General features: G+C 41.7%; 1 protein-coding gene across 1 annotated transcript; it reads right to left on the bottom strand.

Annotated features, from left to right (window-relative positions):
- Window positions 1–1,213: 1,213 nt before the first annotated feature.
- On the bottom strand, window positions 1,214–9,114 carry SPX (spexin hormone). The gene is made up of 6 exons (XM_033117653.1): window positions 9,049–9,114; window positions 8,519–8,599; window positions 8,303–8,360; window positions 7,663–7,725; window positions 6,198–6,281; window positions 1,214–1,351 (listed from the first exon to the last, which is right to left on the bottom strand). The coding sequence occupies exons 1-6, from the start codon at window positions 9,112–9,114 to the stop codon at window positions 1,293–1,295; spliced, it is 411 nt and encodes a 136-aa protein (XP_032973544.1). The 3' UTR covers window positions 1,214–1,292.
- Between the last annotated feature and the right edge of the window lie 4,713 nt (window positions 9,115–13,827).

Raw genomic sequence — 13,827 nt, 5'->3', positions numbered from 1 at the left:
TTTCATTATTTAATTATGAAACAAGACACAGACAAATCTTATGAGCAGGGTTTTGATTACTTAACACAGTAAAATTGTAATTCCAAGTTACAGAGACACGCACATAACAATCTTCTTTAGCTACTGAATAATGATTATATACTGATGACAGTAAGACTTAATAATACTTCCCACTTATGACATTTATCAATAACAACTTTCAATTAATTAGGTCAAAAATAATCAACATGATGATCATACTGTAATTACAAATAAATATATTATTATGCTTCCTGTAGGTATATGTGTATGTGAGTGAGTGTGTGTGTGTGTGTGTGTGTGTGTTTCAGATAGTGTTAAACCCAAGATGACTTTAAAAAGGAGTAAATTAGGCATATTGCCATGCACTTACATGATCAGGGTGCCTTTATGTAATGTTTTCATGTCAAAGAAAGCCTAGAGTTCCAGTCAGTGAGAGGAAGCAGTCTTTGAGTCTGTTTAGCCATGGAAAATGGCTTACCTCAAAAAACTGGTTTGTTCTTTTTGTACAATGTACATAGAAACAGAATACAGTGTCTCCAACTGCTTATTTCCCATGGATCCATGGGAATCCATGTTTCTCGTGGATCCATGTTTCTAAACTGTATTCAGGAAGATCCACAAAGAGCAAAAGGGGGAGCTCCCAGCTGTGGAAACTTCCACTGGCTCCAGCCTCACTAAGGGTCCCCTCTCTCAGCGATGGCACCGAAGTGCTCTAATCACGGCACTTCTTCCCAGCCATCCCTTCCCACTTCCAGTCAGAACAGCTTACCTCTCCTGCATGAACTGCTGAGAAAATCACACTCTACTCTTTCCCATCCTGCCATGTTTCCTCCCGCACCCTCCTTGGAGGTGGAGAAAGGGAGGAAAGGAGGGCAAAATTCACTGCTGAATGACAAGACAATGCAAGTGGGTAACAGAATGTAAAAACCAACCATTAATAATTATTAGATCAAGATGGGTATTTGTTGTAACAAAAAGAAAGAACACTCTTTAAAGAGTCTTCAGACTTATACTCATAAATGCTCTAACATATTCGAGAGTAAGACACAAGGTGTCTAAGCAGGACCTAAAGCAATAATAATAGTAATAATTTTAAGAAGCAGTGATGTTCTCAGTTAAGAACTCTACATTACCTTTGCTTCTGGAAGAATAAAACTAGCTGTGCATGTTCCTAAGATTATGACGAAGTAAAAAGGATCCACAGGTTTTATTCACATGGTTTATGTCTTCAACAATAACAGAATTATAACTGAGTGCAATTTGATATATTTTCACCAGTTTATCAGACTGTCTTTCAGGAATCTGGTTTGATCAAAGTTTTCTTCTCCAGCTGTAAGAAAAAAAAAATACATAAAATAAACATACTTACTGTGTTTTAAAAGAAGGTAAGATGAAGAGAACCTCAGGAAATAAACATTTAGTCCCCTAAGTAATGCTAGCTCATGTACTTTGCTACTGAAAATCCAAAAAAATTGGGTTTTGACTGATTTGGTTTTAAAATCTTTCCTCTCAGCTTGAGACGCATCAGGTAACTCACATTTCACATCTGACTCTCCATAGTGAATAAAACTATAATGTGGTATGAATGGTAGAAATCTGAAAAGGCCACATGTCTTGCTCTAAGTATACCTCATGTCTAAAACACCCACCATTGGAACCATTGGCTTGCATCAAGGTTCTTTATAATTCCTGTTAAAATGCATTCTACTCAGGAAAGATGGCACAGGAACACGTTTTGCACGTATTCTCTTATGAGATGAGCTAGAGGTCGGGGGAGGAAATGAGACAGAAAGAAGGGACACTTGTTAGCTGGATGGGACTGCAAAACTTTAGAGCATGAGGTATCACTTCAGGTGCCGGGATAGCTTAGGAAGGAGTCAGATGCTAACAGGTTCCTGGGACTTGAAAAATGGGTAGAAGACCTGAACTACAATGGAATAGGGAAAGGGAGTTGCTAGAGGCAAAGCACCTCCCTTAGATTAATTTTCTCTAAAATCATCTCTAGCTAAAACTTCATTCCCTCAGTTACAATATAATTTGAGTGTCTGAGTCACATTTTAACCTGAATTGCCAGCACATTTTGAAATATTGGTGATAATGGGCTACTCTTTAAAGAGAAGAAGAAGAAGAAGAAGAAGAAGAAGAAGGAGAAGAAGGAGAAGAAGGAGAAGAAGGAGAAGAAGGAGAAGAAGGAGAAGAAGGAGAAGAAGGAGAAGAAGGAGAAGAAGGAGAAGAAGGAGAAGAAGAAGAAGAAGAAGAAGAAGAAGAAGAAGAAGAAGAAGAAGAAGAAGAAGAAGAAGAAGGAGAAGAAGGAGAAGAAGAAGGAGAAGAAAAAAAAAACTCAACAAGAAAGACATCCCTGTATATAATCCACTGAAATAAAATCCCACTATATAAAATAAGAGCCTTCCAAATAACACCTAAAGACTTTAGAATAAAAATATTAAAGGTGACTAGTTGTTGCCTTACAGCTGCCAAACCGTTTGTTCCCCGCGCTCTTCCCAGGATTTCACAAGGGAGTGCCTCAGCAAATTGAGGTCCCATGGAAAGATACCGGAAAAGCTCCTTTGAGGGGAAGCCTCAGCAAACTGAGACCCGATGGAATTATATGGGTCCCTCCCCTTCAATGGATTCCTTGGAGATGTGCATGTGTGTGAAGGCAAAGTACAAGCTGGAGCACAATGGGAACTTTTGGAAAGACAGCCAGCATGCTACGTAACACACAGATTGTGAGATTAACAATCTTTTTTACCTCCTTAGAAGTTAACCAATAAAAGCTATGCGTTGGCCCAATTCGGGGCTCAGTGCTTGAGGCTTGAGTCCCTTGGCCCCGCTTGCTCTCTATTCTCGGCTACTGTGTTTTCTTAGCCCTGTGCCGCCGTTCTCGCTTCCCACAGCTCATGTCGTGCTGGACACGACAACTAGTGATTAATGTATCATGGGGGAATCCAAAATTTAGACTAACAAAATTTTGTTTCATCATCAGAAACAAGCCTCTCTGGAAACTTCAATAATTAAAAAAAATACGTTTAGTTTCCAAGACAGACTTCAAATGAGGATCTATAATTACAGATTCCTCCCTAAAGTTTCTAATAAAGATCCCTCACCTCCTCTTTAAAGTTAGCTCTCCCTTTCCATTCTAGCTCACTTTCCTTTCTGGTTCTGCACAACTTCCCAGCAATCAAATCTAAAACTTCACTATCAGCTCATCGCCATCACCGACATCCACAATCAGGAAATGTGCCAAATATTGAATTTAGAAAAGATCTCCTTGGATGCAGCATCCTCTACCCATTATTTAACTATTTTTCATCTGCAGGAATTCTGAGAACCATGTCAGCTAGTACCTACTTTGTCTTTACTCTTCAGTTACTTCCTTGCCCCCAAATTTCCTGTAAACAAGGTTTCAGAAGGGTCACGGCAGCAGCAAATCATATCACTGGGCAGTTGCTGAACGGAAGTCTTGTGAAGCCCTCCTACCCAGCACAATCTTCCTCTCCCCTGGATTTCTGTATTCTTACTAACCATTTTGCTCCATTTGATACTTCTAATCACTCCTTTCCTGGAACTTTCCATTGGCTTCTGGATATGCTGGTATTCTGTTCTCTTACATTCCTGCCTGCTGATGTTGATGTCCCTTCCCTTGATCTCTGGGTATTCTCCAAGGCAAATCCTTTACTGTCTGACCTTCTCCCACTACATCTGAATTCTAGGAGGGATTTGCATTTTCATGGTTTCAACTGTAATTGGTTCTGGATTCCAGTTGCTCCTACACCTAACTGATCATCAGAATAATTTGGGGGACCTTCTCAAGGATACAGATTCTGAGGCCTCACTCGAGTAGCACCAAATCAGAATCTCTGGGTCTGAGGCCCAGAAATCTGCATTTCCAGTAAGCGCTCCAGTTAACTCTGATGGAACCAGTCCACAGATGGATAGCAGAGAACCACTGACTTGTACATCTTTACTCACTGGAATGTCTCTATCATTTCAAACTGAACCTTCATTACACCCACAGAAGTTTTTATTCCTTATCAGTATCACCATTTCAAACTCTCACACACAACACTTTAAAACATGTGCTTGACTCTGGATTCTTTTTTACACCTTTAGTGAATAGTTACTCTCATGTTACCTATTCTTCCGTGCAGGATACCTCAGAGTGGAGCCTGTCCATCCATCCCCCCTGACCGGCTGTACCTCATCACTTTACTCCTACATCAATTCAAGTTCCTTACTGATTCCCCTCTCTAGCCTTTCCTCTTCAATCCATTTGAGAGGTGTCATGGCATAATCGAAGAAGCTGTAGAGTCACACAGACCTGAGTTAAAATCATGATATCACTTTTCACTAACCATGTGACCTTAGGAAAGTAAATGCACCTCTTGAAGGTTCAGTTTTATGAGCTGTAAAGATTAGCTCTAGTCTAGAAAGATTAATGTCTGACACATAGTAGATATTCCCATATTAGAGCTACTGTTATTGCTCTTATCGTCACATACGCCATAACCAGACTTATCTGCTTTCACCAGATCATCTTTCTGCTGAAAATCCATAGGGTATCTTATTGATTCTCAGATAAAGAGTAAGTTACCTTCTATTCTTCATCCCAGTTCTAGTATGTACCTGCTATGTGATAGTGGGCAAATTACTTAATCTTTCTATGCCTCTATTTCCTCATCTGTAAAGTGTGGATACTATCAGTGTTTCTTTCCCTGGGTTCCTGTGAGGATTAAATGTATTAATCCACATGAAATGCTTGGAATAGTGCCTGACCCAGTGCATTCTAGTAAGCCTTCAGTAATTATTATAATAGCTAGTGGTAGTAGACATAGGAGCAAGAGTCATTGTAGCTCTGTCGTGACCACCACTCTTACATTCTGCTATTCCACTGACTGCTCACCCTGTCTTTTCACTGCAAAGGCCATTCCCATTCTTGCTTTTGCTTAATGTGCCTGCCACAGAGTCTGATACCTAGCAGGCATAAATGCATATTTGCTGAATTAAGTATTATAATCCCCTCTTCTCACCCAAATCAGCCCTAGACTTGCTCTAAGTTCAGAGGACCCCTTTATCCCACTCTCTTGAATTTGCTTCTCATAGGTATTTTTTCACAACAAAGCCATAAATAAGCTTGAAGCCAGAAAGTGCTTTCTGCTCTTTCTTCCCCTCCTGCACACGCCCCATCAGATACTAGGCACAGAGCACATAGGCTTTTTCCACTAGCACAAGTGTCAGAGCAGTGGGCCAGCAGTCGATCACCAGATCACTCACTGTAATTTTTATGCACGTAAACATTTAAATTATATCATAAGTATGGCATCATTACAATTATTGAGAGGGAAAAGTCTAGGTCTATATATTATGCTTTGTTGACCTCTATTATTAATAATAATAAACTTATATACCTTGTTCATTTGGCTGGCTTTTAGAAATGCTGTATATGGATATCATTATTCCATTTTACTGGTTGATGCTAAGGCTTGGGGTCACCCAGCTAGTAAAGCAGCTGAGCCAGAATCTGAACCTAGTCCTACTACGCACTCCAAAGTCCTGGCTAATCCACTACCAAGATGCCTTAATTCACTGAGTAGGTTTAATTTTCACTGAGTTAATCTCTATTTGAAGATTACGCCTAAGTAGAGAATAAGCTGTCTAGTACAGTAAAAATTATGCAAGCTTAGAATCAGAACCGGCTGATATCTATTAGGGTGAACCACATGAAACTGCTGCTGTGTTTGTAAGCAAAAAACAGTTGATTTTCAGCAATTTCATTTGGGACAACATTTAATAGTGAGCAATTGGATTTATAATTATTTAAACCTCTTTTGACCTCAGTGTTTTTTCAACTACAAATTAATGAAGTTAGACTTTGTGCTGTTTTAGCCCTAGAGTTCAAAGAGAAATAAAGGTTACAATAAGCTACGGATTATGGAATTCATATGAAATTCCCCTGTCTCACCAAGGAAATGTTTTCATGTTATTGGGAATCACTTTAATGAGAGATATACTAGTCTTTAAATAATAAATATTGTGTGAATTTCTGGGGTGGAATGACTGTTAATTGTTTTTAAAATTCTGAAAAAATAAAGGCAACTTTATTGTCCTCAACAGAGAATCCCAAAAGTAATCAAAGCGCTCTGTCTTTCGGTTGAAAGAGGTCACTATACTTGTACCTTCTTTTGGTTTCTGCAAGGAAGCCAACAACAGAGCTGCTGCTTCTGGAAGAGTTAGTAGTCCAGGATTTGGGTTTCGTCTTTCTGGAGAAAACAAAAATGTACACAGATTCTATTAGTATTTAAATATTCATATAGGTAAATCCTATTCCGTTATGCTATGACACTAGAAAAATCTCTATGAAATTGCTTATTGATACCTCAGCAAAGGGCCTCTACACAGATTGATTTTTATGTTGAAACATTTCACACTTCCCTTGGACATTTACTTACAACTGGTTATGTTGCATATTACAGGGTACGGAAGAGAATTTAAACTATATACTACACAGAATTTCACGGTAGCAAGGAGGATTAAGGTAAAAGGTCCGTGAGAAATTTCTCCTTTCAGAGCTTAATATGGGAAGTCTGGGCAAAAAGGTATAGATGTGATTTTGCTTGGAGCCTGGACTGCCTCCTCTATCATTCCTTCCAAAGCAGTTTGAGATATTAATCTACATTCTTGCCCACATGTAAGACAATTATTTGACTGAAGGAGTGTCTGTTGTATTCAAAACTATTTCAAATCTAAGTTGACAGAAGACAAAATATCCTGAGTCAACACAAACCATGATTTTTATGTTGGGAGCAACTGAAGTGGGAAAACATACCTTATCCTCATAAAGTAAATAAGCTTAATTACACTGCAAGCTTCACGGTGAACAAAAATTTGTTAAGCACCTACTATGTGCTTAACAGAGTTTGGTATTTTTCAAAATAAGTATACTTGTTATTTTTAGCATTTCAATCTTCACATTTTATCAAAATTAATTGCAGAGTTTTTTTTTTTTTTTAAATCCAGCGGCATAGAAAGGTTTATCATGAAAAGTAACAGTTCCTGGCCCATTCTTTATAGTCTCCATTTATTAAATAGTTGTGGTTTTGAATCTTTTGATAGCTCTTTCTATTAATATAATAAAGGCATACATTTGAAGTTTCTAGGTAAATCACTATTTTGATGATGATAATAATAACAACAACAACAACAACAACAACCAGTGTTTAAGAGGAAACTGTGTGACGATCCTGTCATTAACAGGAGGTACATTTGGGGGTCCGTCGCACATTTCTCCCTACGCTTCTTTATCCGTAGGAGCGGCACCCCAGGCCTCGGATAACTCCCCGGCTATCTCTGCACACCCGGTGGCCAGAGGGCCACCTGAGTCGCTGAGACCAGGTCAAGTTGGGGACTCTCAGCTCCAGCTTCCGCCGCCCCTGCCGTTATTAGGAGGGGCGTCGCGAGCCCCCACTTCCCGCGTTCTGCCTAAACTTGGGCTTGGCAAGAGCTGGTTCGTTGGGTGGCCCCTGCCCCGAGTCCTTCGTGGTGGGGGGACGCTTTCGTTCGGCACCGGGCGGAGCGCGCCCTACGCGGTGGGTCCAGCTCTAAGTTGCCAGAACAGCCCCCCTCGCTCCCTCGGTCACGCACCTGGCGGCGGCCTGTCGGAAAGGTCCTTCCTGCGACTCTGGTCGGAGATGAAGCGGCGTCCCTCTGCAAAGGAGAGACATGGGGCTCAGCGCCCGCCCGGCCCGGGATGATCCGGGTTAAAGCCGAGCCGCTCCGCTCCACGCAGCCTCGGAGAGGGGTAGGGGGGACACGGCGGTGACGGCGGCGGCGGGAGGCACCCGGTCAGGGTCCGCGCTGAGCTGCCGGGTCTCAGGTGCTCGGCGCGCAACCCAGGGCTGAGCCAGGCGCGGGTAAAGAGAGCAGGACAAAGGTCCCGCGCGCCCCGCGCACCCCTGCCAGTGCGATGTTTCCCAGGCAACCCCAGAGTCGTCCTTTGTGGCAAGAACCAGCAACCCTCCAGTTTAGGTTGGAGGGTTTCTAATCAGACAGAGTCCTCGCGTTCCACCGCCACCCCCACCTCACCACCCCCTGGAACCCCCCTACTGTCCCTTTTCCTTGGCTAACTGAGATGGGGATGATCTTGACCTAGAAACTCGATATTATTCTTTCTCCACAGCTCTCCATCTATTGCATGGATTCATGCACACCCCCCCCCCACCCCCACCACCACCAAGGATCTTCCTTCATTTGCTGTAGGAAGAGTAAAGTATTTGGAACGTACGTGCACCCTTCAGGTAGAGCATAGCTTGAGGAGTCCAGTTTCTTCTCTCAAAGAGTCTCTACAACCCGGGAGAAGAGAAAAACAGTTAATAAAACATTGCAGCCTAGTACTTTATTAGAAAGGAAGAAAGGGAGGGAGAGAGGGAGGGAGGGAGGGAGGAAAAAGAAAGAAAGAAAGAAAGAACATTCAGGAGCCTCAATTTTTGAATTTGCTCACCTGTGGTGCACTGCTGGAATTTCCCATGAAAGAGAACACCAAGAAAAGAGCCAAGGTTGTTCCCGCCAGATTTCTGAGTCCCTATAAGAACAGATCAATCAAAGAATTGGTAACTCCTGGCAGAATCAAAAGAAAGTCATTTCTGTGCCTGTAGAATCTTCCACTTCCTTTCTCGAAGCCTGGGCAATTACAAACCCCTTACCTTTTGCTATGTTCTCTTTTAATACTCAGTATAGGATAGGGGAAAGGGAGAGGACGGTTCCCCAGTCTACCTTTTAGTTAATTCACAAAAGAGTTCTCTTAAAAAAACCAAAAAAATTAGAAATATATTATTTTCATTGCTTAACCCACACGAGGAATTGTGTGAATAAGTGAAGTTTTTAGTAAAATCAAATGATTCTAATATTTTAAGGCATATTGTTTAAATATCTTTTATCCTCTAAAATGCTTATTAAACATAAAACAGGTAAAAAGCTATAAAGCCTTTTATAAAGAAGTTAAAGTCTTAGGTAAATAAAACCTTTACTTGCCTTCATTTTCTGCTCCTTTCCAGAACCTGCAATAACTATATCTTCACCTGTGAGTTTTCCAATCATGTTCTGATGGTGGGGCTTTTAAAATCTTAGTGTCAAAGACCCCTCCCAATCTTCAGTAGAATTTGGGAGTCCAGAGGGACTTCTTGTCAGTTTTCAAGATTTAGAAGATCTGATGACTCCTCCAGGAAGAGTCAACTGCAGGAAGTAGAGAAATGATCGATGAGTGGACATCATTTGTTTAGATTCTGACCACATCAGCCAGGAGATACTCTGAAAATATCGGCATTATTGCCTTTGCTTTTCCCACTAGCTTCACAAAGCATCATCATCATCATCATCATCATCATCGTAATCATCATCTAAAGAAAATGATTAATAACTCCTGGCAGAATCAAAAGTAAATGAATAAAGTAAGAAAACATGCTTTGGGTAACTAGTTATCAAGCTATCACTGATGACTAAAGGTGAATCATTTGGACAGAAATGAAAAGGTTAGGGAATCTCAGTGGATTTTTTTTTCCTTCAATGGAATTTGACATCAGTTATTCACAAATATTTATTGAATGCCTACTACGCATTAGACATTTCTCCTTTTAGTTCAAAGGACACAGCCATGTGTTAAAAAGACAGTCTCTTTGATCAATCTTCTAGCCAGGGGAGAAACACTTTAAACTAATAAAAAGGTAAGTAAGGTAATTATGCTCACTTTCCTAACCTCCCCGTCAGGTAGGGTGTGGGCATATGACTCACCATAGGCTTCACCAGTCAAATATATCCACTCAGATGGGAAATCTGGAGCTAGGATGGAGGCTAGTGGGGATTACTTCTGGTGCAGCGGTGGTTGTAGTAAGCTTGAGTTTGTGGGGGCAATACTGCTTGCAGTGCTAATGGAAGGTTCCAGGATGGTGTTGCCACCGTTTAATGACGCCCTCTTGCTTAAATTAGCCGAGTTTGTTGGTTTCTTGATGACAACTAAGAAACTATTTGCAGGACATATGTACTGATCAATAGAAAAGGAGGAATGATGATGCAGAAGAGAACTGAAAAGGAAGGCGTAGAAGGCAAGAGGGATGGGATCCAAAATATGTCAATATTTGGTTGAAACAATTATATACACAGGCAGATATTGAACAAGGACCTGAATATGCGCCATATGCTAAGGTACCATGGATAAGAGAGATGGACACTTTCTTCTAAAAGTTAGTGCAGTGCTCCTCAGGTTTATTGTGCATATAAATCACCAGGAATCTTGCGGAAATGCAGCTTCTGATTCAGTACAGCTAGCGTGGGATCTGATATTCTGGATGTCTAATGAACTACCAGGTGATGCTGATGGATGCTACTCTACTGATTGTTGGACATTTTGAGTAGTTAAACTTTGGAGGACATAATAAGTGATAAAATCTAAACCTTAGGGTCTACATGGCTGGGAGAATGGCTAGCAATAGAAATATCAGGATGTATGGAGAGAAAAGAGATGAATTTGGTTGGGGACTGAAGTTTGAGGGGCTGATGCTATAACTACCTTCAAATCCTTGTTTAAGAGAGATTGCGATTTGGGCACTTGATATTTAGACTGGACAGTGTGCAGAGAAGAAAACTGAGGATTGGTTAGTGAATAAGAATGGAATATAGAAAGTATTCTGTAGGTAGAATCTTGAGGAATATTTACTCTCTTTGAAGAATAAGAAAGAAAGAGCCAGAGTCATTAGTATAGTGTTTTCTACTGTCTTAGGAGACGGCAAAGATAAAAACTAAAGAGTACAAGATTAACACCAAAATTGGATAAAATCTTAACGTGCTGTGGGGACAGAGCCAGGAGAGCAGTTTCCAGGCTCTCGGCCTCACGTGGAAAGGTGCTGGCTCGGGTAGTAGATGGCCATCAGCTGAGACTAGTTGGCCATCAGCTGTTACTGGTCAGCCATTAGCCACTGATATAACTGCCGTGGCTAAGCTAGCAAGTGCGATTGTAGTTAGCAAGGGGTGAGTTGGTTGGTGGGTTGGTTGATTGGTTGCCTGGCTGGCTGGCTGGCTGGCTAGCTAGTTGGCTGGCTAGCTGGCAGAGAAGCTGATGGCATATTGCGGATCGTGTGGCTTCTGCTTCCTGTGTCTCCAACTCAGCCGCCGGCAAGAATATAATGGTATGACTCTCCTATCTATGGCTCCATTGGTGTTCTTTTTTGGCCTCACCATATCTTGCATTCTCATGCGGGGAGCAGGAGCTGAGACCCCACATGGCACCCTGTATGACACATGGCGCAGCCAGCAGAGTTCTCCTGGTCAGGTAACGGAGTCATCTGCCTCTGGGCAGGAGGACATGTGGCCCCCACACGGTGTGTGGTGCCCAGCGGCCACTGTTCTCATAAGCTGCACTCCTGTGGAGGGCTGGGAGGACGTGGATGGTTCTCCAACCAACATAGGACAGAGAAAGCAAAGGTCGTTGTGGCCGTTTTGGCTGGGAAGTGCTTGCTGAGGAAGCTCAGATGCAGGACTTGTGGTCCCAGTAAGAAACGTTTGCTGAGTCCTCGGTGGAGGATGTGGGTGAAGTCAAGGTTGTCCCTCATGCCCAGGTTGGGGAGGACTTGGAACCTCACCCTGCGGAAAGGGCACTGTGAGGCCAACGCACAGCCCTGGCAAAAGACTGTGGACTATGAGGAATTGCCTTCCATCCTTGATTTGATGGACTGCTTGACCACCATATAGTGGAACTGGTGGATGTTTGCTTCCTGTGTCTCGCCCGGCTGCCAGCGAGAATATGTAAGCACTTTGGCTATGAACCACTATTGTTCCAGCATGGTACCCTGAGAATCCCTGACTGTACCCAGAAAGTAGGTGGACCTTGAGGGACATTATTTGAACTGGACTGGAACTTTTTCTTGTGAGCTGGGTTCCTGACACAGGGCCCCTTGGGGAAGACGTTTGTCACGTAGATTGTGAGGCAAGACCCTGTAGGGGTGGAGTGTGAGGACAGAGTCCCAGAGAGCAGTTTCCAGACGCATCCTCACGTGGTAAGGTGCTGGCTCAGGTAGTAGATGGCCATCAGCTGTTACCGGTCAGCTATTAGCCACTGATGTAACTGCCATGGCTAAGCTAGCAAGCGCAGATTGCAGTTAGCAAGGGGTTGGTTGGTTGGTTGGTTGGTTGGCTGGCAGAGAAGCTGACGGCGGATTGCAGATCATGTGGCTCCTGCTTCCTGTATCTCCAACCCAGCCACCAGCGAGAATATAGTGGTATGACTCCCCTATCTGTGGCTCCGTTGGTGTTCCTTTTTGGCCTCACCATATCCTGCGTTCTTTTGTGGGGAGTGGGAGCTGAGACCCTGCATGACACATGCCTTTAAATATTAGATTTTAGGATTTTAGGATGTAATTTGAAGGGACTGTAGTAACATCCAAAAAGAGCAATAAAAGAAAATTATGCATGTGTTTGTGATTTAAACAAACCATTATGTGAAACCCAGTTACAAGGTTACCTATCAAACAAGTAAAATTCCTTTTTCCTCTCTCCATACCAAGCACACATAAAGCTTTTAGAAAAAGAAATCAGGAAAATGAAGCATCGATAAAAACATGTTTTGAATTTACAATTTTAAGGAAAAGTAAATGAATGTAGTTTGTTTATAACAGTTTAGCTAACGAATTCACAAGCAGATGTATGACGTCAAAGCTGCCATTTGCAGTATAATATGCACAAGTGAGGAAAAGGTTTTGGCATATTATCAATACTGTAGTCTTATCAAAAGTAACATGCCAGAATGTGTTTGTTCGAAAAGGGCAATGATTCCCAATAAAATGTTTTTGTTAAATCACAACATTTTAAGATTTTTACAGGCCTAAACCTAGAGATGGGCAAAGAAAAGTTTTTGATAAAAAACAGTTGATGGATAAAACCATTCAATTTTATTCTGCTTCCAGGTAGTGGGCGTTGAATAAATTGAATTCTAAACTGTTTTTAAAGGCGTATTCAGTGGAGACCATTTTGCCTGCATCACTGATATTACCTGAATTCTAGTTGACTGCATTCTCACAAGGTCAGCGATTCCTGTGTTCACATAGAAAACAGCTCATATCTTGGGTAAGGTTACATGGACAATATGGCTATTATGATACTGAAATATTCTAATTACTTTGATGACAGAATACAGAGCATTTTGAAATAAACCTGTGAATAAAGTCATTGGGTTCAGTCTCCTACTTTGACTTTATTCTATGCCAGGGCCAGTATGTATCCTAGGCCAGCTGTCTCTCAAACAAGTGGAAGAAGTAATTCCCCCAAAGGGATATCAGTTTTAGGAGGGACTTTGGGGCACTGAGAAGGCCTGCTATCCAAATAAAACTTCCCATTCATCGGATGTCTTTACTGTGTTCCTTTTACTTCAGATTTCGGACATCCAGAATCTCTTCCATAACCAAATAAAGACAAAACACGGGGAAAGTTCTGTCAGTTGGGTCTAGTGGGTCAAAAAGGATATGATAGAGGTGACCTTTTAATTAGGTCTGGAGGTAGTAAAGTGAGGTCATGGAAAAGTGTCAGTTGATGAAGGATTTGGGGCATGGTACTTCTGTGTCCAAACTCCTATACAGATTCAGGTAGCAGAAAGGGAGAAGTTGGAACCTTTCAGGCCTGGGGACAAAGTTAGAAAGGTATGCTAGATATTTAATAACATATTCATGACTTCCAGTTTACTATAGTCAAGACTTGCAGTTTAATGGGATTCAACAAATATTATTGGGTACCTTAAGTGGTCAATTTGGCAAGTTTTTTTTTTTTTTT

This window comes from Rhinolophus ferrumequinum, chromosome 10 (genome assembly GCF_004115265.2).
Source record: "Rhinolophus ferrumequinum isolate MPI-CBG mRhiFer1 chromosome 10, mRhiFer1_v1.p, whole genome shotgun sequence".
NCBI classification, from domain to species: domain Eukaryota; kingdom Metazoa; phylum Chordata; class Mammalia; order Chiroptera; family Rhinolophidae; genus Rhinolophus; species Rhinolophus ferrumequinum.
Note: the sequence above shows the minus strand (reverse complement) of the source record. Positions and strands in the feature narration are given on the sequence as shown.